The sequence below is a fragment of the Neophocaena asiaeorientalis genome, unplaced genomic scaffold, assembly GCF_003031525.2.
Source record: "Neophocaena asiaeorientalis asiaeorientalis breed wild unplaced genomic scaffold, Neophocaena_asiaeorientalis_V1.1 scaffold307, whole genome shotgun sequence".
NCBI classification, from domain to species: domain Eukaryota; kingdom Metazoa; phylum Chordata; class Mammalia; order Artiodactyla; family Phocoenidae; genus Neophocaena; species Neophocaena asiaeorientalis.
In genome coordinates this window covers 3,296,577-3,319,356 of record NW_020171817.1, presented here as the reverse complement: position 1 = coordinate 3,319,356, position 22,780 = coordinate 3,296,577, and the positions used below count along the sequence as shown (strand labels likewise).

The window sequence follows — 22,780 nt, the reverse complement described above, 5'->3', positions numbered from 1 at the left end:
GGGTGGGCTGGGCTGGGCCGGAAGGCAACAGCTGCGCGGAGGTGAGAGCACAGATTTTCAGCTGATGGACCCGAGTTTCCATTCTAGTCACGTGACCCGGGTGAGTTACCTCACCCCTCGGGGCCTCAGTTGCAACATCTATGATATAGGAGTCATAAAACTTGCAATATAGGTTTGTTATGAGTCAAAACTAATATAAGGCAGGTGCTGGTGATTATTGCTCATTAATTCTGTCACTTAAGCAGCTCCTTTGGGGCTTATGTCTGTGGGTGAGTAACACCTGAAGGAGAGCTAATAAAACTACTTTCAAAAAGAGTTTTGCTAGAGAGTCTGCGTTATTCACCGAGACTGACCCTAACTGATCCAAATGAAGGGGTATTTCCTAGCTGTACATCCTCTCTGCACAGCTGTACATCCTCTCTGCACAGAATAGAAAGTGGGAGAGGCAAGCACAGAAGATGCCCCCAGGGCACAGTTGTGCCCACAGTGGGGAGGGACTGGACGGGAAGCCAGCACCCTTCCACACGGGGTCTACACGCCTTTCACGTCCTTCCCCAGAGCTCGGACGTGATGCCCTTCGCGTCGATCTCATCAGCTGCAGACAGGACAACATTAGCCCCACGTCCCAGACGTCCCACAGACAGTCATTAAATATACTGTTTCTGACCCAAAGGAGAAAAAGGAGGTTGGTTCTCAAAAGCTAGCGACACTATCACACCCAAAAGGGTGTTTACGTTTTTTTCCCTTGAACCAACTATTAATCTCCCCAAAACATTGAGCAGAATTGGCAATGTGACAGCCAAAGGTGACAGTGCAGTTTGTTTCCAGCTGCCCGGGGCTCAGCGGGACAAGGACATGCAGATACAGGCCCGAGAAAGGACCCCTGCCATCCACTCCAGGGGCCTCCGACATCCCGAGGGACAAGTTAACAGAAGACAGACAGTTCTCCAAGATTTTCCTCGAATAAAACTCAAAGCATCCTTAAGCCAAAGCCAGAATCAGCTCCTCGAGGGGTGCCACCCACTGCCGTGAGCCAGTTGTCCTGAGGACAGACCCCAGGGACCCACATCGGGCTGGGCTGGGTGGCAAAGGGAAGCGGAGAACAGACTCAGCTGGAAGGGGAAGGAGGGGGCAGAGACCCCTCAGGCCGAAGCGGCTGCGAGTGGCCAGACTGGGCCTCAGGTGGCCTCCCTCACAGGGCCCCCACGGCTGCGTGGATGTTCTCAGCCTGCTCACCCGCCAGCCTGGTCAGAAGCCCACGGGCTTTAATACTGGGGACGGGCCTGGGACGGTGTCTTCTGCTATGGATGCGTTTGGAAGTACAGCACGCAGGAACTTGTGCGGCAGCCCCTTCCGTGAACCTCTGGAGACCAGGCTCTTTCCTGCAACGGTATTAACTGCATCGCGTTCGGGCCTTGGTGGGTGTGGCCCTGCTAATCAAGCCAGGGCAGCTGAATTCCATCCCAGCCTAAGGCATGCTCTGGAAAGGTACGCTTCACAGACTGCCAAGTGAACCCTCCATCAACCACTGATTCGAGAGCGGATTTTACAAAGCTTGTCGCAGGCCATCAAGGCCACCCACTGGGCCCTCCCCACTCCTTCCCCTCTCTCCAAGGCACACAGGAAGCAGAGAGGAGGGAACGGTCCATAAATGAAACCTTCAGCTGGGCTGTGCTCCCCTGTGGGGCTGCATCTTTAATACGCATTCATTTCTAAGTCAGCAGCTGAGGCATTTTCTGAAGGTGCGTGAAAGGGCACCAACAGGTGTTCATCTGCAGTAACAGTCAGAGGGAAGATGGAGTCTACCTTGCAGGACTTCTCAGAGCCTTTACTGTTACTGCACACCATGGATCCTGCACAGGGGGCTCTGTGGCTGCACTTCCCAAACTCAGGAGGCCTTGGACATCCCACACACACACTTTGAAGGGCATATTTTGAACTGCAGAATAAGAGATGTTGCCATGCATATTTTGTTTGCCCTACGACCTAACAGACGATCACCACGCAAATGATAATATGACAATTCTGGGATTTTGAGCCTGGGGTAAGACACTTTGGTTACCCCGGCATCTACACGAGGGGAGGAGGGCTGCTATTCATATGTGTCAAAGGATATTCAAAGTACACAGAGGAATTTGTTTTCTACCTTTGATCAGAGAACATAAAAACAATAACTATGTTTCTCTGTCTTTGGAAGAGATTATAACGGCTAACTGGTAACAGATGGACAAACATTCAATACTCTTAGGAGCTGACATGTAGAAGCTCAATGACAGCAAAGAGCAATCACTGTGTACAATTCACCCTCCCTGAAAGGACATGTGCCCACACTGGACACTGCCGCCCCTCCCGCAGGAGGGTGCCCGCACTGGACACTGCTGCCCCTCCCGCAGGAGGGTGCCCAGTCAGCCCAAGTCCAGTGGTGCCTACGGCCTCTTCAAGACACGGTCTACGTACCCAACAGCAGTGAAAGCAGGGACACAAACACACATCTGTACGTCCCTGTGCAAAGCAGCATTATTCACAATGGCCAAAAAGTTGAAGCAACCCAAGGGTCCATAGACACATGAATGGATACACAAAATGTGGTGTGTACACAGAATGGAATATTATTCAGCCCTAAAGAGGAGGGAAATTCTGACACAGGCTACACCATGGATGAGCTTGAGGACATTACACTCAAAGCAATAAGCCCGTCACGAAAGGACAAGTACTGTCTGATTCCACTTATAAGAGGTTGCTGGAGCCGTCGGATTCACAGAGACAGAAAGTAGAAGGGTGGATGCTGGGGCGGGGGGGGGGATGGGCAGTTAGTGTTCAATGGGGACAGAGTTTCAGTTTGGGACGATGAAAAAGTTCTGTAAACGGATGGTGGTGATGGCTCCACAACGTGAATGCACTTAACGCTAGTGAACTACATACTTAAACATGGTTAAAATGGTAAGTTTTATTTCATACATATCTTACCAAAAAAAAAGTGAGATAAAATTGTGTTCCTGTTCTAACAGTGATAAACCCAAGCTGTGACTAGTCAGGGTTCTGTTTAACTTACACACAGAGGATGCCCCCTTGAAGAGCAGGAAGCCCTAGGGCAGCCACTTCCAGCTTACGGATTCTCAGCCTTATGGGTTAGAGCCTCAGGACAAGCTTCTCCGAGGCCCAGACCATTCCTTGTGGGGAGACATGAGAGGAGGAAGCGTGACAGTCCTGTGTCCCTCACAGTTGCCTGCTCCCTCCCCTGGGCTTCACTTCCCACGATGCTCAAGCCAGGCTCCCAGTGCTTAGGTTCTGTCCTTACGCAAACAGGTTCCTCCCTGTGCATCCCCACCCGCGGCCAGCACCCTGGTCCAGGCCCATCGGGGACTCATCTGTGTATTCAGAGGGTGGCACAGCTTCCATATTTAATGGCTGTTTACTGGTCACTATTGTGTGCCAGACCCCAGGAAATAACAGTGCAAAGTGCTGTCCTTGCTGTCGAGAGTCTAAGGGTGGAAAACAGGCCGTGAGTAAGAAATGAAATACAGCTGAACTTAAGGCGCTGTGAGAGCACATCAAAGGGCCTGGGGCTCTGTTCAGTTAGGACTCTCCCTCTCGGCCGGGCAGGAGGTAAGGAGGTGAGTGGAGAAAGCGGGGCAGGGGCAGACCCGGAGGCCCTGCACCCCACGTTACAGAGGGGAACGCATCAAAACCAACCTTTAAATGGAGTTCAAATGTCAACTGAAATCAAACCTCATGTTGGCTCCTCCTTGATGCTGCTCTTGTTAGAAACACCCTGATCCAGCCTGGCAGCCTTTCAGAGGAAGGGGACCAAATCCCCGAGCCCGCTGTTCAGGGGAGGGGGGAGGAGAGAAAGGGAGAGAGTGACCAGGGGGTGCGGCGCCGACCAAGCAGGCTCCAGCCTTTCTACAGACGCACCGATGGGTGGGCACGAGCGTGCAGGCCGCACATCTGCCACCGATGAACAGGCTGCAGGATATGGATGGGCCCCAAGGAGAAGGATTAGCTCTATCATCACATGTACCTTGGTAGGAGCTGCTTTACCTCTTAGCTGAGACCAGCTGCCCAGATGTTTTAAGGTGAGAAGGCAGGGTCCCCACGCGCGGCCGCGGCTCAGGTGGCTGCCGCATGCCATGAAGGCTCATTTGCCAGGGCTGATCGTAATTTTGTCCTGAGACCTTCCAGACGTCTTGTTTTAAACATGCTGAGTTAACGGCTGGGAAACTGCGGCGATTTGCACGATGCGTCAGAGCAGTTACCCTCCCAGCCCCGATGGGGGCTCCTCAAGAAAAGGGCTCGGATGAAGCACGGGTCTCACCCTGTGGAGACGGAGGCTGCGTGTGGGTCGTTCCCTTTCATCCCTGCAAAGCCTACGCATTAAGCGGCATCTCCACCTCGGAAATTAGGGTCCAGGAGCCGGAGGTCTGAGTGGAAAAGTGGTGAAGAGCCCAGCATGGAGACCCAGCTCTCCTGCCCGAGCCTAGGGGCTTCCCCCCGCCCTGCTGCACTCAGCACAGCCCCCGAGCACGAGACCATGTCACTGCTGGACCAGCCCCGGTTCTCACAACCACGCGGTGCTTGCGGTCAAGTCGAGACTGTGAAAAAGCCAGGTGTAAAATCATTTTTCACAAGGTCTTTTGTTTTTTTTTTTTTTCAAATCATGGGGCTGCGTTTACAAAACCTAAAGGAACCGAGCTTCCTGGCTACTGGGCTCCAGTGCCGTTCAGAACACCACCCACCCAGGCCCAAGAAAGCCGCCTCTCGCCTTCCCCTTCGGCTCAGTAACTTCAACAGCCATCAGGATAAACGCATTCTCTCTGCTGAACATGGCGGAGCCTGCAGTCCCTAAACTGCCGTCTCAACACAAGTGCAGCAGTGGTGGCTTCACCCGCTTCAACACGAGTGCGGTTCACCTTGGACGACGCGCAGGCACGGATGCAAACACTCTGCCCGACGAAATGCCCAGCGGCACGCAAACACGGACAAACGTGAAAACCCTGGGGAAAACGCCATGTTTTTGGAGGTTCAAAAATGGTGGGAACCGTCTGCCTGCACTTCGTTGCTTCCTTTGAGGTCTGTAGGCGGAGGGGAGAGGTTGGTAGGGATGATTCCCTTCCCACGCCCCAGCCCTGCTGGGAAACACTCCCCTAGCCCCCTCCTTCCCCTGGGCAGCTCCATGCGAAGAGAATTCCCCTTGCCCTTTCCTACAAATGTCCCTACACACGGGGCCGCCGCTCTGTGTTCAGCCGTGGCTGGGAGATGGCGGACGCACCGTCTGTTTCGTTTGGCCTCTTGCTCCCAAGCTCCTTTAACCCCAGAGCCGTCAGCCCTCACCAGGCTTACCAAGGTCTTCCTGAGCCAGGAGGCATGCGGGGCTCCCGGCTGGGGTCCCACATGTGGCAGGAGGTCCTGCTGTTCCAAGCCCCCTGGGGCTGCGGTGGAAAACCACAGCACTCCTGGTACCCGCGCTAGGGTCATGGCCGCGGCCTGTCCAGGTGTAGCTCCCTCCGCCCACGTGCATCCCCGCCCACACGCATCCCCGCCCCCAGCCCCACTCCTCAGGGGCCTCCTCATCACCCTTGGGCCCTGGAAACTGCATCTGGATTCCTGCGGCTTGGAGGCCACAGCTGCTCCCCCACAGGCACTCCGCGCTCCTGCTTCCGACCCCCAGGAAGAGAAGGGAAAGAGGGAAACCTACCCTGATTATGAGTAAGTCAAGACCTCCCACTAGCTGCTCCGATTCTGTCAACTTGGACGTCTTAGAACTGCAAGGTAACGAGTAGGCAGGGCTTGCGAAGTTCTGAATTTCACTGTCATGGCAATCTACGTGTATCGGCCACTAACAGGAAAACACCCCAAGTTCCAGTGGCAGGTGAGGGGAGAACCCGAACGCGGTGACGCGAGCGGTGGAGGGCGGACCAGGAGCGACGACTGACGGAGGTGGGAACGTGGGCGGAGCTCACGCGTGCGCAGGGTGCGAGCGGCAGACGCGCAGGCCTCGTCCTGCACGTGTCCACGTCTGCCACGTTCTGCACCAGGCGGCACCCAGCTGTGCGGAGGGAAAGTAACACGCCGGCTGCTGGCGGGGGCGGGAGGCGATGGGAGGCGCGCAGAGGGCAGTTCTCCACGGCGGGGGAACGCACTGCGGCTTAATTCAGGTGGTGGTTAAGGGGCAGATAAATGGGTCCAAACCCACTGAACTATACACTTAAAATCTGCCCATTTTACCGTATGTTAATTGTATCTCCGTTTAAAAAAATCTGGGAAATTGTTTTAAACGGGTCCCCAAAGATGAGGAAGCAGCACCCAGAGCTGACGGGGCTTCCGTGTCCTCCCCGCTCCGGCAGCTCTCTGGTGACAGGCGGCGAAGGGGAAGGAGACGCAGGGGTTGTGGCAGAGCCCAGAGGGCTGGATGACCCTCCAGGAGGGAAAGCGTTTGTTTGTACTTTCCCTTCTGCTCAAGGAGACGATCTCCAGGCCAAGAGCTCAGGGCAGAGTGAGCGACTCGCACAGGTGCTGTTTATTCCAGGGCCCCTTCCCCTCCTTCCCTCCCCCTTCTCCCTCACCGTGAAAGCGCCACAGGCACTCCCGCCACCATCTGCAGCCACCTGTTACCTGCCCCCTCTGTCACCACCTGGATTCCAACCACTGCAGCCACCTGCTTGCAGATCCATCATTCTACAACAGACCAAAGGGGCTGGAAAAGCACTCTTCTTGCAAAACTGACGTGAAGGACAGAATCACCCGTGTTGCAGGGATAAGCAGCTCTGTCTTCCTGAAAGGACCCCACTGTGGGCTGAGCCGCGTCCCCCCAGTAAGAGCTGGCGAAGTGACTCCTCAGCCCGGCGGCTCAGGACGTGACAGTGGGAGGAAGGGTCCTCACAGAGCAGAGGAAGCTAAATGACATCATCAGGGTGGGTCCTCATCCAGCATGACTGGTGTCCTTAGGAAATGGGCAAACGTGGAAGCAGAGACACAGGTAGAGGGACAATGACGTGAAGACATGTGGGGAGGCCAGGTGGAGATGCAGGACTGGACGGGTGCATCCCAGCCCAGGACGCCAGGGACCAAGGCCGCTCCAGAGGCCTGGACAGACCCTCCCTCAGGGCCCCCGCGGGGAGTCAAGCCTGCTGCCGCCCTGGACTTTCTGAGGCTCCGTGCCCGCCCCCTCCTGTCACCTGATACGCGAGTGAGTCTGGTCTGCCCCTTGCCCACCCCTTGTGGCCGGGTGCCATCACGCACAGCACAGACGCTGGTGGCCCCGGACCTCCTCTCCTTTTTTCTGCTGGTGTTATGGAGGGAGCACAGGTGGTGGAGTGGGACTGACGTGTTTGGGATGACAGCTTCGTCGATTAGGAACGCCGCGTCCCTGGCCAAGCCCCTTGGCCTCTAAGCCTTGGGTCCCTCACCTATCAGATGCTGATGACAGGAGGGAGAAGTGAGTGGCCCACCAGAGTGGCCAGCCCACGGCTGGGACATGTTGCCACGACCTGGCTCACAAACCTCCCACCCTCTGCTCACCTGCCAGAGACAGTGCGGGGTCCTCTGCACACAGCCCCTCTTCTCCCCGATCCCACTCATCTTGAACCCAGTTTTGTGTAGATGCCCGCCCCACGTGACTCGGGGAAGGGGCGTCCCTGGTGCACACAGGGCACCCCTGGTGGGTGCTGTTGGTCCCGGGCAGGTATGCGACCTGAGGGATGCAGGTGAGAGAGAAGGACCCACGCTCCAAGCTGCAAGGAGACGCTGTCCTTCCCTCTTTCCCAGGCCAGGAGGGGGCTGGAGCCTCAGCCACCGTCAGGGTGCGTTCACCTTGCCAACACGAGGACTTCAGCACTTGGCCACGGGCTGGATCGTGTCCCCTCAAAAGCCATCTGTTGAAGCCCTGACCTCCGGCACCTCAGATGTGGCTGAATTTGGACACAAGGCTTTCAAGAGGTGATTAAGTTAAAACAGGTCGTTAGTGTGGGACACAACCCAATACGACCGGTGTCTTTAGAAGAGGAGGAGATCAGGACACAGACACAAATAGAGATGACCCTGTGAGGACACAGGCAGGAGGCGGCATCTACAAGCCAAGAGAGGCCTCGGGAGAACCAGCCCTGCCAACACCTTGACCTTGGACCTCCAGCCTCCAGACCGTGATGAACAAATCCTGCTGTTTCAGACCCAGTCTGTGGTGCTCTGTTACGGCAGCCCAGGTTGTATTAGCCTCTCACTACACAGTGTCAGGATGAACCACCACTGACGAAGGCCAGGAAGAGACGCAGAAAAGACTGTGGACTGGGGCCCGGCCCATCCCTGACTTCCGGAAATGTCTTAAGTTTCCCTGCATATTTCAGAACTCAGTGTGATCTGAGGTTTTCTGCTGTTTGCAGCGGACAGCATCCCTACTGATGCCCAAGGTTTCAAACCTTCACAGCTCTGTGCCTTATCTCCTCCTGGTTTAAACAAGAGCTCCTTCCCACTTCCTGCCACCCAGGACTGACCCCCGACACACACACTCCACCCCACCCCACTGCCACCCCCTGCTCAGGCTCCCCCCCTGCCCAGCCACCCTCCTTCTCCCCGGTCTCCCAGGACCACCCGATCCTCAGGGCATGCCTCACAGGCTCTCAACACGGCACTCTGCAAACAGAGCTGCCCAGCAAACATCTGAATGACATACCCTCTGGACTTTCCTCCTGTGGTCTCCTCCCCACGTGAATGGGAACCAGATGAGATTAGGCCACCACCTCTGCTCTATGCACAGATTCCATCAGACTGTGGATCATGGCCTCCCCCTCGACAGGGGAAATTGCCTTTTGGAGACAGAGAAACCTACTCTTGGTGTCATAAACTGAGCCTTTAAATTCTGGTCACCCCTGCCTGCTCAGGTCATTTCAGTTTCCCCCAAACTGCTGCTGGAGCGAGACCCACAACCAAGGCTCTAGTTTTTCTTTTTTCGCCACCCTCCCTTTAATCACGTGTCTGAGACCCTAGTCAAAACTCTAGTCAAAAGAGGACTAGAGTTACAAATGGGGAAAAGCAGGATGGCAGGTGAGAAACTAAGGAGAGAAACCACTGCTTATACTTAAAACCACAATTCAATTCAATTCAAACCTGTTATCAGCAGACACACAAAAACAAAAAAAAAAAACCCCAAATACTCTCATAACCCTGATGATATCCATTTTTGAAAAGCAGCTTCTTCTGGGACTTCCCAGAAAGAAAGATTAAAAATAAATCTCCTTTTACAATGAAATAACACAAAACCCCACCCTGGAACCTAGAAGGTTTGATCACAGGCCCACCATGCGACAGCTCCAGAAGCTTCCAGGCTGTGCACAGGCCCCAACAAGACACGTCACCTTCTCACTTTTCTCCACCTCTCACTGGGTGACCGCTGGTCAAGGCATCTTTATTTCCCATTTGAACGTTACTTCTGAGAGCCAGCTAAGACACTCCCCGGCCCCAGAACACTCGGTGAGGTCTCCCCGCTCGCAGCCTTGGATGGTTCTTTCCTAGGGACACCAAGGACGCCGAGCACAGACCCCTTAGAAAGAGGAGAGTGAGGTGGGGACAGACAGATGGCGCTGTGAGCATCTAAGGAGGGAAAGATCTTGCTGGTTGGGGAAGACGGGCAGATGGGGCCCGGGGTCGGCTCCGGTGAGTTGACAGGCCCCAGGCCAGCTGCTGCAGTGACCGCCCCCCAACAGGCTGACTTCCGGAGGGACACGTGTCATGGGGGCTGTCACACTAGGACCACTGCAGGTTCACCGCCTGCGCCGAGGGGGGTCGCCCTGCTCAGTTACTCTGATACTGTAAACGTGCTCGCGCTCTGTTCCGGCCGCGAGCGCTCGGTGTCTGTGTCCCACGGGGCAGCTCTCGTTGCCTGCCCCTGAAAACGCTATCAAACCACCTTAATGGGAATTATGGAAAAGGCTAGTCCGAATTAGAGCCATTTAGAAAATAAATACCTTTTACTTGCAAATAAATGTTTCCCTTTCAAGTAATGAACCATTATTCTAGGCAGAGGCTCAAAGGGCCTATTGAACAAGTGACAGGGTCGTCAGCAACATCCATCTACAGGTAGAACGCACGGGCGGGTGCTTCATAACGTGCCTGCCCCGGGAGCCTGGCCGCGGGCGGGCTGAGGCTCGGCTGACTGCACGCGTGTGCTTGCAGACCCTTCTTCCACGGGGCAGGGCGCCCAACTGAGTGGTCATTCCTGGCAACTCTGCAGCTCCTGCCCGTCTTACAGGGGAGCGTCGGTCTCAGACGGGCTAAGCCGTGGCCATCTGTTGGGTGGGGTCAGGAAACACAACGAACGTCCACACTAGCTTAGACCAGGACGTCTCAGACCTGGCGCTCCGGACATTTGGGGCTGGATCACCCTTCGCTGCTGGGGGTGGCGGTCCCATGCTTCGTACCACATACAGCAGCATCCCTGGTCCCTGCTCACCAGATGTCAGCAGCACCCCTCCTCTGCGTAACAACCACAGTGTTTCCAGACACGGCCACATGTCCGCTGGGGAAGAGCCGCACCACTTGGGGATGTCCTAGAACTTTTTTAAGCAGCTGGTGCCTGGGTCCTACAGGTATTTCCCAAAGTTCCCCAAGCGAGTCTAGGTTTTCCAGACACCACCTCTGCCCCCAATTGTAGATCCAGAAAGACCAATTCTGTCGATACACAGCTTCCATTAGAAGAAAAGACTCTGTGACTAAAAGTTCTGAAAAACACTGGCTTAAAGACATAATGTGGGGCTTCCCTGGTAGTGCAGTGGTTGAGAGTCCGCCTGCCGATGCAGGGGACGTGGGTTCGTGCCCTGGTCCGGGAAGATCCCACATGCCGCGGAGCGGCTGGGCCCGTGAGCCATGGTCCCTGAGCCTGCGCGTCCGGAGCCTGTGCTCCGCAACGGGAGAGACCACAACAGTGAGAGGCCCGCGTACCGCAAAAAAAACGACATAATGTGCTCCAGAGCCCAGGTTGAATTCCAGTTTGATGAGCTGCTACTTGAGATACATCACATCACCCTTTATGGTCCTCAACAGCTCCTTGAACCTGGACTTCAGGCCTGAGTTGACCTGTGATTCTGTCCTCCCCTTTCTATTCTTGCCGTCCTAGAATCAACTCGGCTAACACCCCACACTGGCAGGGCCACAGCCCCCAGCCACCTTCACCGTGGCGAGCATCTACCAGGGCCAGGCACCCAGGGCGCATAGCTGGGCCTGGAACGGAGGCACAGCGAAAGGCCTGGAGAAGGGGCGGGGTGACCAGCAGGTGGACTCCAGGCTGGAGGACACCATGTGCAAAGGCTGAGGCTGCCTGAGGAAGGGTCGGGGCCAGAGCACAGGGTCCTGGTGCTGGGCGGTGGGGACAGTGGCAGGAGAGGCAGGCGGCGGCCGTGAAAACCCGCCAACCAGGCCCAACTCCGCCCTGAAGGCCAGGGAGCGCAGCGAAGACTGAGCAGGGGAATCGAAAGAGCCAGTCGGCTACGACTTAGGACAAAAGCACTGGGATCTGAGGCGAGGCGGGTGGAGGAGATCAGAGACCAGAGGACACGGCCAGTCCTGCTGGCGATGGAACACGCAGGCCTGGGGCCTTGGGGAGATACCAGGCACAGGCAGGGCTCTGGGGCCGCCCTCCTCAGGCTGTGTGCTGGAACTCAGCTGTTACGGGCTGAACTGTGTCCCCTCACCCCCCCAAAAAAGACTCTCCTGTGTTGAAGTTCTGACCCCCAGCTCCTCAGATGTGACTATTTGGAGATGGGCCCTTACAGGGGTAATTCACTCAAAATGAGGGCACTGAGGTAGACCCTGATTGAACAGGGCTGTCCTTGTAAGGGGGGGATGAGGACACAGACACAGAGGGACGACCGTGTGAGGACACAGGGAACAGGTGGTGTCTACAAGCCCAGGGGAGGGGCTTCGGAGGAACCAGCCCTGCTGCCACCTTGATCTTGGACATCCAGCCCCCAGACTGTGAGGGACTAAATGGGTGTTCCTTTAGCCGCCCCATCTGTGGGGCTTGTTTCTCGGCCCATAAGGAGCTAAGACACCCGGGAACGAACTTAACGGGTGAGCGACGAAAAGGACTCTCGCAGGAGACCAGGAGGAGAGTAGCTAGGAGACACAGGAAATCCAGGCAGTGCACCCGTCCTGAGAGAGCTGAGGACTGAACGGTCACTGCTAAGGCCACAGACAGGTCGCCTGACGTCCCTGAAGCCCTCTGCGGATCTGGTATCACCAGCCTGACTCAGCTGTGGCACCGAGACCCCGAGGCCCGGGTGCGGCGGGGACCACGCGGCGCTGGCACCTCCCAAGGGCAGACACGTCGAGAGGGACAGGCCCTCGGTCAGAAGCCCTGGGAAGGGCCACGGCCATGGTTTTCAAGGGCGGAGGATGGATGGAAGGGCTGGGGGACCCCGAGGACACGACGTGGACAGCTGGGCGTGAGCGCTGCTCCCCTGCCCCCCCACCCCGGATGGTGAGCACAGACCTCCCCAGGTGTGTTCACCTCTGTGCCCCATGCCTCAGCTCCCGCCTCACACCACGCCCAGAACCCTCCATCTGACACTGGTCTCGGCTGTACCAGGAGCTCCTTCTCTGGGCACAGACGAACTTCTGTCCACCTGGGTCACTACCCAGGGCGGAGCAAGGCCTGCCACGGAGCAGATGTCGCGAGAGCAGAAGCAGGGGCAGGCCCGACACGGGCGGCGGGGAGGGGCTGTATGTAACTGTCTTCAAAACGTGGGGCAGCAGCCGTGTCCACAGCAGCACTGTCACGAGCACCTCAAGGAGGGGGCCACCCAAGTGTCCACTGACGGATGATGGACAAACAAAAGTGGTATAAACACAATGGAATATTACTCTTCAGTCTTAAAAAGGAAGGAAACCCTGACACGGGCTACAGCGTGGATGAACCTTGAGGACAAGATGCTCAGTGAACTATGCCGGTCTCAAAAGGACAGAAAATGGTTTCACTTACAGGAGGGGTTGAAAGTAGTCAAGCTCACAGAGACAGAAACTAGATGGTGGGGGCCGGGGGCCGGGGTGGGGAAGAAGGGGAGTTAGTGTTTAATGGGGACAGAGGTTCAGTTTGGGAAGATGAAGAAGTTCTGGAAAGGATGGAGGTGATGGTTGCACAACACTGAGAATGTACTTAATGCCGCTGAGCTGTGCACTTACAAGTGGTTAAAATGGTCAGTTTTATGTTATGTATACTTTACCACAGTTGCACAAAAATTTTTTTAAGTTGGACAGAAACTTTGTGTTTGCTGCAGATGCTCGTGTGTACCCATCTGGGAACAGTGGAGCTCCTCAGGGTGAAGCAACCAACGGTGCCCAATTTGTAAAGCATCTTTTAAACACACAGAAAAAGCAGCTTTTAATCTAATCTGGGAGGAAACGGTCTGTAGTGCAGATTATGGGGCTGAGTGCCTAAGCATCCTTAATTTAATATGACCCCGGGAGGCTTGTGGCTGGTTTACAGCACACTGTCTCCTTTGCACTTATTCTTTATTTTTTTTAATTTTTAGTTTTGGCTGCACTGAGTCTTCATTGCCACGCGCGGGCTCTCTCTAGTTGCGGCGAGCGGGGGCTACTCTTGGTTGAGGTGCACAGGCTTCTCATTGCGGTGGCTTCTCTTGTTGCGGAGCATGGGCTCTAGGTGCCTGGGCTTCAGTAGTTGTGGCACGTGGGCTCAGTAGTTGTGGCTCGTGGGCTCTAGAGCACAGGCTCAGTAGTTGTGGCACAAGGGCTCAGTAGTTGTGGCACACGGGCTTAGTTGCTCTGTGGCACGTGGGATCTTCCCAGACCAGGGCTCGAACCCGTGTCCCCTGCAATGACAGGCGGATTCCTCACCACTGCACCACCAGGGAAGCCCTACACTTATTCTTTAAATGACGCTAAGAAATAAAGTGTGACTGTCATGCTAGCAGGATTAAGTAATACAAAGACTGACCCTCTTCCCCACTTTAAAAAAAAAAAAAAGAAGGCTGATAAACACTTAACCCGCATTCTTATGACTTGACATTCCTTCCCACAGGCTCCTGTGACTCAGCTATGGGTTCACTGCTCAGATAAGAAAACTGTCTCATTTCTGGAGCAGGGTTTCCAATGTAAGGAGCCTCCTGGCTCCTTGGTGCCACTGCAGGCCCTAAGCTAACTATGCACCCAGAACTAAACCGGTTAGGGCTGTACCTCTGCAAAACAGGCCCTGCAAACGTGAGTTATACTTTCGCTGCAAGGAACCGAGAAAAAGGCACAGCAAAGGAGTGGAGAAGCAGAAGGACGTGAAATGGGGAAGAAGATGCAGAAAGGCGCGGGGAACACTTGATGAACTTTGCGGTGGTGACACCGGCTCTGTGAACAGTGACAGGCAGTGGGGGCGGTCCCCAGGAGCAGGGCCCAGCTCAGAAGGGCCGCCATGTGGCTTAATGCTCTGCGGCTGCCGTCTTGGTCTTGGGAATCGTTTACGAACAAAGGGCCCTGCATGTTCATCTTGCACTGGGGCCCCACAAGTTTCGTGGCTGGTCCTGACTAGAAGAAAGGTTTGGAGAGACCAGGAGACCTGCCCTGCGTGGGGCAGGGGGCGAGGCAATGCTTTGCTGCGTGTTTCAGCGTCTGCGCAAGGGCTCGCTCCAAGCCCCCTCTGCTCTGGAGCTAACAGCTGAGGGCATCTATACCTATTTCCAGAAAAGAAGCCTCAGGGGGGGTGTTCCTGTCAACTCTACACGAAGCGTAAGGGGCCGGGTAAGTTTCAGCCTGAGTCTCTGAGAAGAAAAAGAGTCCTCTGTCTAAAGCATTTAAGGGTTAAATCATCAATATTCATTTATCCTCCATTAACTGCCAAAAAGATCCATCTCTAGTCTCTTCCACCCCCCCAGTGAAAAACAGCTGCTGCTGACCCCCGCCCCATGGTCTGCAGGGGTCTCCCCGCCCTGGGTAACTGCACCCTGTGCTCTGAAACCCGCCTGCCCTGCCCCAGCTGGACACCGGAATTGCACCCAGGAATCTGGTGTTGGACGGAGGGGTGCTGGCCTCCGCCGGACCAGGGACCAGGTGAGCAAAAGCCAGTCCGGAGGCGGGAGGGAAGCTGATCTCAGGAGAAACTGATGTGGGTTCCACGAGGGCTCTGAAACAACCCCTGTCCCACTTTCTGGTCTCAGATCCCGGCCTAGGTTTCCTGAGCCATCCCTGCATCTTTCCAGTCAATTTCTTTTCTATTTTTGTGAATTAATGTAATTTGGAATTTGTTTTCATTACTTGCAACCAAACGAGTCCTGAGAAGAGAGGGTTTGACGGCACGTCATACGGTGCAAGTGATGACCTGAGAGCCCGCGGGCGGTGTTCTGTTTCAGCAACGACTTGTTGTAGGGGAAATCCACTTAAATCAGCCCATAACCCTGCCCCCTTTCCCAGAAAGGCAGGCTTGTGAATCTCTAGGCCACTTGTCTCGCGGGGGGGTCAGCCTGTATGTAATGACCTGCGCTGGGTAAACGCTGGGAGAAGCAGAGACCGCAGAGCCAAGTCTGTGGACCACGGAGGTCAGGGTCAATGCCTCCTACAGACCCAGCAGGGACAACACTCCAGGTGGGCAGGGGCCTCTCTACAGAGCCTGGCCCTTCCCCCGTTTGCACCTGCCCTGAAGGCAGCTCCCTGATGCCTGCGGTCAAGGCTCGGGTTACCCTCTGCCCCGCTTTACAATTCCACTTTCTCTCCGATCCGCTTCCCCCCAGCACAGCTAACCCAGACTTCTAACTTGGTAGACGGTCCTCCATCGAAGGGCACGGACTCAGATGTCTGGCCCACGACCTTGGTGGAGGTGGAGGCGCAAATGACAGAGCACCCCACCTCATCCTGGGGCCCCCGCCGGCCAGGAAGCCCCTTTCCTTTTCAGATCCCTGAGCCCTGCGGCCAGAGGCCTGCTCTGTTTTCACATGAGAACTCTGAAAACCAGCCGACCCCTTCAAGGGTCTTTCAGACAAACCCCCTGGAGGTCCACCTTGGCGGGACCCCTCAGACCACCTGCATTGGGGCGTCCCGTCTGAAGGGCACACCCGGCTTCCCACGTCATCAGTTTCTGGGCGAAGGCGAGAGACACCTCGGAACGGCATGGAATTAACCACCCTTCCAGATGTGGCTTATCAGGTCCTCCTCATCTAAGCATTTCTGACCTGACTCGTTCAGCCGGTCCTTACCCCACAGAAGAGGAGGAGAGGAATCTGAGATTTCCAAGCGTCTCCTGGAGGGGAGGGGAGGGAGCCCTGAGCCCACTTTACCCGCGAGGCGCCTGCAGATGAACGGGTCATAGCCCACACCTGCCAAGCTAGAGAGCTCCGCTCTTCTCGTGACACCAGCGCAGGTGCGCTCAGACACTTCTGCTGAGGACTCGGTGGGTAGAGCGGGGACAGACGCACAGCCAGTGCTGGGGGCACTGCGTGCGGACCCGAAGAATGAACAGGGACCAGCAAGTAGAAGGACGGAGAAAAGGGTTCCAGGAAGTGGGCTCAGAGGCAGAGGGAGCAAAGATTAGGGAAACAGCCCGAGAGGTCTGCACAGCCCACCGCGGAAGCCGCAGGTAACAGCACACAGCCACGCCCCTCCTCAGGCAGGAGCAGGGCCGTCTCTGATTGGCCAGTAAAGATGAAGAGAAAGGGCAGCCCCCCCCCCGCCGGGCGGGGCCCCTGGGGCGGAGGCAAGAACACCCTGCAGGGTGAGCAGGTGAGCCATTCTAACCCTACAGCTACGGCTCTGGACACGTCAATGACCCCCAGCCTCGTTCTCCTCCCTGAACTGAACTTTGGACTCGAAGATAACACCACAGCTCGCTGTGCCCAGGGCACACTTTTACCTACACTGGGTGCTGGGCACAGGTGAAGCTGGCTGAATGAAGTCAGTTCTAGCCGATGGCTTCCCATTTCAGGGTCCTTCGGCCCTGTGGAAATTTAATTAGCACCCTCCCCTTTTGAGCCAGAGGGCAAGAGAAGATGCTAGAACCCTCCAGGGCCGGTGCTTCGCCAATCAACAGCCCGGAAACAGGGTCAGACCCACTTGCCCAAGGCCTGGTCCGAACCTGCCGGCCAGTGGGCTTCTCCACGGCTCCTCCGTAGGCCCCCGCCTCGGGCCAGCGGCCTCCTTCCGGCAGAAGCGGGCCTGGCTTCCCCCCTGCCCGTCTGTGGCCCCAAGCAGGGTCAGCGCCAGCCCTCTCCTCACCCCACAGGCTCTCTCCCTGGGCGCCCCCGTTCCCTACCCATCCCTCGGCTGGCTGAGTTCAGCGTCTCATGGCTATGAGTCACCCCATCTCCGTGCTCCCAGCCATCCTGCACCCGTCAGCCCCAGGCTCCCACAGGCCACAAGGCCCTGCAGATGCCACTCCCTCTCAGAGGGAAAGGCACACACACCCACCCCCTCCTCTGCCTCTCTCCTCCTCAGGCGTCGGTCTCATCGCTGAGGCCAGTCTGTCTGGGCCAGGCTCTCTGTTCTCTCTCATTTCCCATTCTTTCCACTCACTTAACTCAGTTTGTAATTAAAAAGTGATGATGATTAGTTAAGGTGCGCCTCGCTTGTTAGTCCATCAGCTCGGTGGGTGCTGTGCTATTTCCGCCTAGCGCTGCATTCCCCACACGAGGCACGAGGCCTGGCCCAGAATCCGCACTCACGTCTGAGAAAGGGGGGAGGGAGGGAAGGAGAGGTTAGGAAAAAACAGAGGAGTGGCCCAGGGCCGCACTCAGTGGCGTGATGATTGCCTAACAACTGTTTCTCGGAAGAAAAACAGACCCAGGTGTGCAGTGTTTGCAGATTTCCACGGTGTAAACGCTCTCACCGTGGCCGTGGCCGGCTCCCAGCCGCCAGCCCCACATCCTGAATGTGTGGCCCAGCGGCTCACGCACCGGGACTGACATTTGGTGCCCAACGTGTTTTTAAATGACATCAACTTTTGACTCGATCCTGCCTGGGACTGAAGGCCAGAATGAACTGAGACTTGCAAAACAATGCTAAAGACGAGAGGTTTTGCAGCTGGTCCAGAGCAAGAAGATGAAGGAAAGGTGAGACCTGGGGACGAACACTGTCCCCCAAAAGATGGAAGAGCTGCTTAGCAACTGTGCAGCTTCCGGCGTCTCCATCAGTGAGGACCACACCAGATTCTGTGCTTAGGAGCTCGTCATGAGCAAGTCGAAGCCTGTGAGAAATGCTGTTATACCCACTGACCTAACATTTATTTCCCTTCCTAGCAATTCATCCTAATGCCTCAATAGAAGCAAATCTGACACCTACAACACCAAATCAAAAAGGTACTGAGATCCTAAAAATATTCGAAGAAAATGTGTTTTTCCCCTAATATTCCAGGATTATAGAAGTCCTAAATCTACCACAAAACCCAGAAACCATAAAAGATTCACTTGACTCTATCCAAACCAGAAGTTTCTGCGTGACAAAAATACCATAAACAAAATCAAAAGACAAACAACACACCAGGGAAAACCACTTACAAAACATCCAAAATGCTTCATTTACTTTATGCATAAAGTACTCCTATAAATCAGTAAGAAAATAAAGCCCCCCCCCCCCCCCGCAAATATACACACAAGAAGGCAAAGGATGCGAAGAGACAGTCCAAAGAAAAGGAAACACAAATGGCTCAAAAGACTTCGGAGATATTTAACCTCCCTCCTAACAAGAGAATGCAAATAACAACAATTTCTCACACGTCAAACGAGGAGACATTTAAAAGTATGACAGCCCCCTGGGTCAGGGAGGGTGTGGGAGTGGGGCCTCACACCTTATGGATGGAAGTGTGAAAGGGCAATAAGATCTCTATGGAGAGCACTTTGACAACATCTGTCAGAATTAAAATGCAGCCCAGTTTGACCCTCCACTTCTAAAAGTTTCATGTGTGGGGGAGTTTCATTATATATTATGTAATAACAAAGACTGGAAACAACCGAAATGCCCCCTTGGAAGGTGACTTGTTAAATTATTACACAGAAAAGAGTGAGGGGCTCCCTGTACTGATACGCACCCATCCCCAACACAGGTGAACAAAAGGTCTGAAACAGTGTATACGAACAGCTTGTGAGAGAAAAATATATAAATGAAAATATACTTGGAATATTTCTGGAAGGATACATAAGGAACTGGTAACCATGGCTGCTTCCAAAGAGGGAAACTGGAGGCAGAGATGGCCAGAAATGTTACTTTTACTGTTTGCTTTTGGTCCCATGTGATGCATTGTCTATTTCAGTAAGTTTCTAAACACAGTCACGCACAAAGATGTTCACTGTTGTGTTGTATATAGTAGACACACGAAATAAAATCACACTAGGATGACCTACCGGTGAGTTATTTCTAAAGATATTCCTGTTGTGATGACATTGTAATTATTTTTCACCCTAATTAAATCGTACTGAGTCACTTTAAATAACTTCTAATCTTGAGCCCCAGAAAAATAATTCAAATTACTTCCTGGGGTATATTTAAACAACTCTCAGGTTACTTACAGGATAAAGGCCAGCAATCTGTGAGAATTCTTGGCGAACAGAAAAAATATTAGAAGACTGGAGATAAACATCTTAAATTTCACGTACAGAAAGAGAGTATTGCTAACGTTGAGGGTAGGCAAAATTCTAGGGGTTATTCAAGGAAGTGGAGAGCACTAGAAACCAACAGGGGTTCACTCTGAACACTGCAGGATAAGATAAACCATGCAAATTACTGGGAGGAGTATTTTAAAGTCAGCAGAGTTATGTTAAGGGGAGAGACTCTTGTCAGTTCCAAGACCCCTTTTAACTATAACAAGCTGGGACTCTATCTGCCTTGGTAGTTTCACGTGTGTAAACGCTATTATAGCCTGTATACTAGACTATACAAGATATGATATAGATATTAATGATATACATCGAAAACATATATTTAATATAATGTAATATGTGCCTGGTGGTTCTTCTGTATCCCCCTCCCCATCTAATACCTGAGGAGAGAACTGGCCCTCTAGCGCAGGGAGGCACACACCTGCTGAAGTCTGATGATAAAGACATCGCACGGGGCTTTTGTGAGTGGGAAGATCGCGGCGCTCAGTGGGGGAGGTTGGTACAAAAGGCAACTTCTCAGACCTGAATTTTCATCCACTGACAGAAGGAGAAGCCTGCCACTTCTGCTTCCACTTGCAAGCCAAGCTGACAGGCACCTGACCTCTGGAATCAGCACCCATCACAATGTGCATTCCACGTCTGTACATCTGATACAGGACCCAGCGGACACCGCCATCAGAGGAGAAAGCTGGCCTCAGTACGAGCCAAAATGTGCTTAAAAAGCTCTTGAAAGCATTGGTTATGGAACAGAACAGTCCTTTATTTAGATCTTATTTGTGCGTGAAAATCAATATGTCCTTTTTAGTCTTTATCTTACAGGAAAATGCGTCTCTACCTATTGCCCCCAAGCGTTCACCTCCCGGACTGCCTTGTCAGCTGTACATAACTGACGCACCCCAAACCATGCTGCACACCCTCGTGCCATTTTTGACCCCCTCGAGTGCTCACCTGGAATACCTGTCCGGCTCTCCAAGGCGCCTCCATAGCCTGCTTTCATGAACTGTTCTCTAGTTTTCTACTCCCACCATCCACGGCAGGGTCCCCACCACTGAGACAATGATACTCTGACCCACCTTCTTGGAGGCTAACTTCCAAGTTGGCCTCCCCTGTGACCCCCAGAACAGAGCACCCTCTACACACATCTGCTTCGATCTACATCATTCCTCCTGTACTCTAGAAAGAGGTTCAAAGTATTTGACAAGTTGCAAATGCTTACTTTCACAGACATACAAACAGTATTAAAATAGTCACTGTTCTTAAGTTTTCCGTGCCGGTAAATGACAACCAGATATTGACCTCCATGGATGGGAAACAGTCACAGAAACGCCTTGGCAAAGGACAGGCTGACCGGCGGGATCAAGGTGAACCAAGCTAGAAGGATCTCCCCGCTAACAGCTAAGCCAGACAGTTCCCGGAGGACAGCTCATTTCTCGCCAGGCTGGTACAAGCTGAAGACAAGGGTTATGATGATGTAAGAGTTTCATCTTACACATCCATGCGGCACAACTGTTCACTAACACACGTTTGGGGCGGGGGGGAGATACATGCACATAGATTATTATAAACTGTCAAATTTCAGTCTTGCATTTAAACAAAGCGTTTCAAACTCTGCCCAGAACTGCTCAGAAGTGGGAGAAAGGTCTACATTTACTTTGAAAGGCAAATTAGTTATTTAAAACACAGAAGGGGTACAATAACACAAGTTGTTTGACACACTGGCATACAATCTCTCTTGTATGTTAAGAAATCCAGAAAACTGTAGATGTCTTAGGCATCGATTTTCTAGTACTGCCCCTTCTCCATCTCCATGACGGCCACATATCTCTGGCAAACACTCCGACTCCATTTCCCAGGATGCAGCACCTCTGCTAGAGGGCCCCCCTGGGCTGGAGCAAGTCAGATGTCCAGGTAAAGCTGGCCAGGATCTGACCTCAACGCCTGGACAAAAGGGCTGCTGTGTGACAGCAGGGGTGGTCCCGAAACACCACAAATTCTTAGCATCCTTCCTATACTCCAATGGTGTTTGCTACAGTCCCGAGAAGACACCTGAGGGAACACTGGGGTGGCGAAGTCCAACGTGAAATACGCCGACCTCCGGGGAGGACTGAGCTCGGGGAAAGGGAATCTTCGAAAGCTGTTTGCTTCTCTGGCTACAGTTTGAGCTCTTTAGTCAGCTTTAGTCTGTTTCCAAAGCCAGCGCTGGATGGCTGAGGTGTGCCCAGAAGAACACCTGGGAATAGGAACTAATCTGGCGGAGGCTATTTCTTTGTGGGAGACTTGGGGACAGCTGGCCCTGCAAAGGGCAGAGCCTGGGGCCGAGCTCCAGCGGGCAGACCTTGAGAGGGGCGTCCTCCAGGGCCAGCTGGTGACCCATCAGGCCTTGCCCTCCGCGGGCCACCCCTGCCTGAATGAGGCGACAGCTCGAGGGTCGGGGAGGGAAGCTCCAGCCTTTGCAGAGGGAGGGGCGCCCCTTCCGTGTGTGCTTTGGGACAGGAGTTTGGGTGCCAACTCGGAAGGCTAAGGTGCCCCTTGGCGTAGGTAGGCAGGGCCACCGCAGAGGGCTGCCGGAGCCCGGCTTCACACCCGGGCAAACACATCTGTTTGGGGGATGGAAGGACAGCAAGCCCGCGTGAGGTGCGAGGACACGCGGGCTCGCACCACTGCGGGGACCCGGGTCTGCACGAGGGCGCGGGGAAGGGCGCGAGGACCGCGGAGGGCACAACGCTCGGGAGCGGGACGCGGGGTCGGGGCGGTCGCGGCCCTTACCTTGCTGACCACGTTTTGTACCAGGCCAGTGCGGAGGCCGTAGTCCCACGCGTGGCAGTCGCAGTTGGAGGCGTTGTCCCCCTTGTCCGGAGGGGACGGCAGGGGCGGCGCGTCGCCCCCTTCCGCGCCGCTGCCGTTGCCGAGGGGTCCCGCCGTCCCCCAGGCGGCGGTGGAGAAGGGAGTGGTCGGGGGGCTGGTCCAGTTGGCCAGGTCGCCGCCGCCCCCCCGGGCCGTGGCCGTGACCCCCGCCGGCTCGGCGCCCTTGCCGTCCCCGCGGCACCAGAAGTTGGGTTGGTCCAAGAGGAAGGAGTCCGAGAACTGGCTGAAGCCGATGAAGAGCGCCGGGATCCAGGTGAGCAGCACAAGGGTCTTCTGGTAGCTGCCGCCCAGGCCCCCGAGGAAGGGCAGCACCGACCCGTCGTAGTCCAGCAACAGGAGGCTCG

At 54.8% G+C, this 22,780-nt stretch overlaps 1 protein-coding gene across 1 annotated transcript in view; it reads right to left on the bottom strand.

Moving 5' to 3' along the window:
- The window catches only part of SLC22A23 (solute carrier family 22 member 23), a 138,942-nt gene that overhangs the window by 115,669 nt on the left and 493 nt on the right, over positions 1-22,780 (bottom strand). Inside the window, exon 2 of the mRNA XM_024738738.1 lies at positions 22,338-22,776. Within this exon, the coding sequence (XP_024594506.1) occupies positions 22,338-22,776 (439 nt within the window). The remainder of the gene's footprint in view (positions 1-22,337; positions 22,777-22,780) is intronic.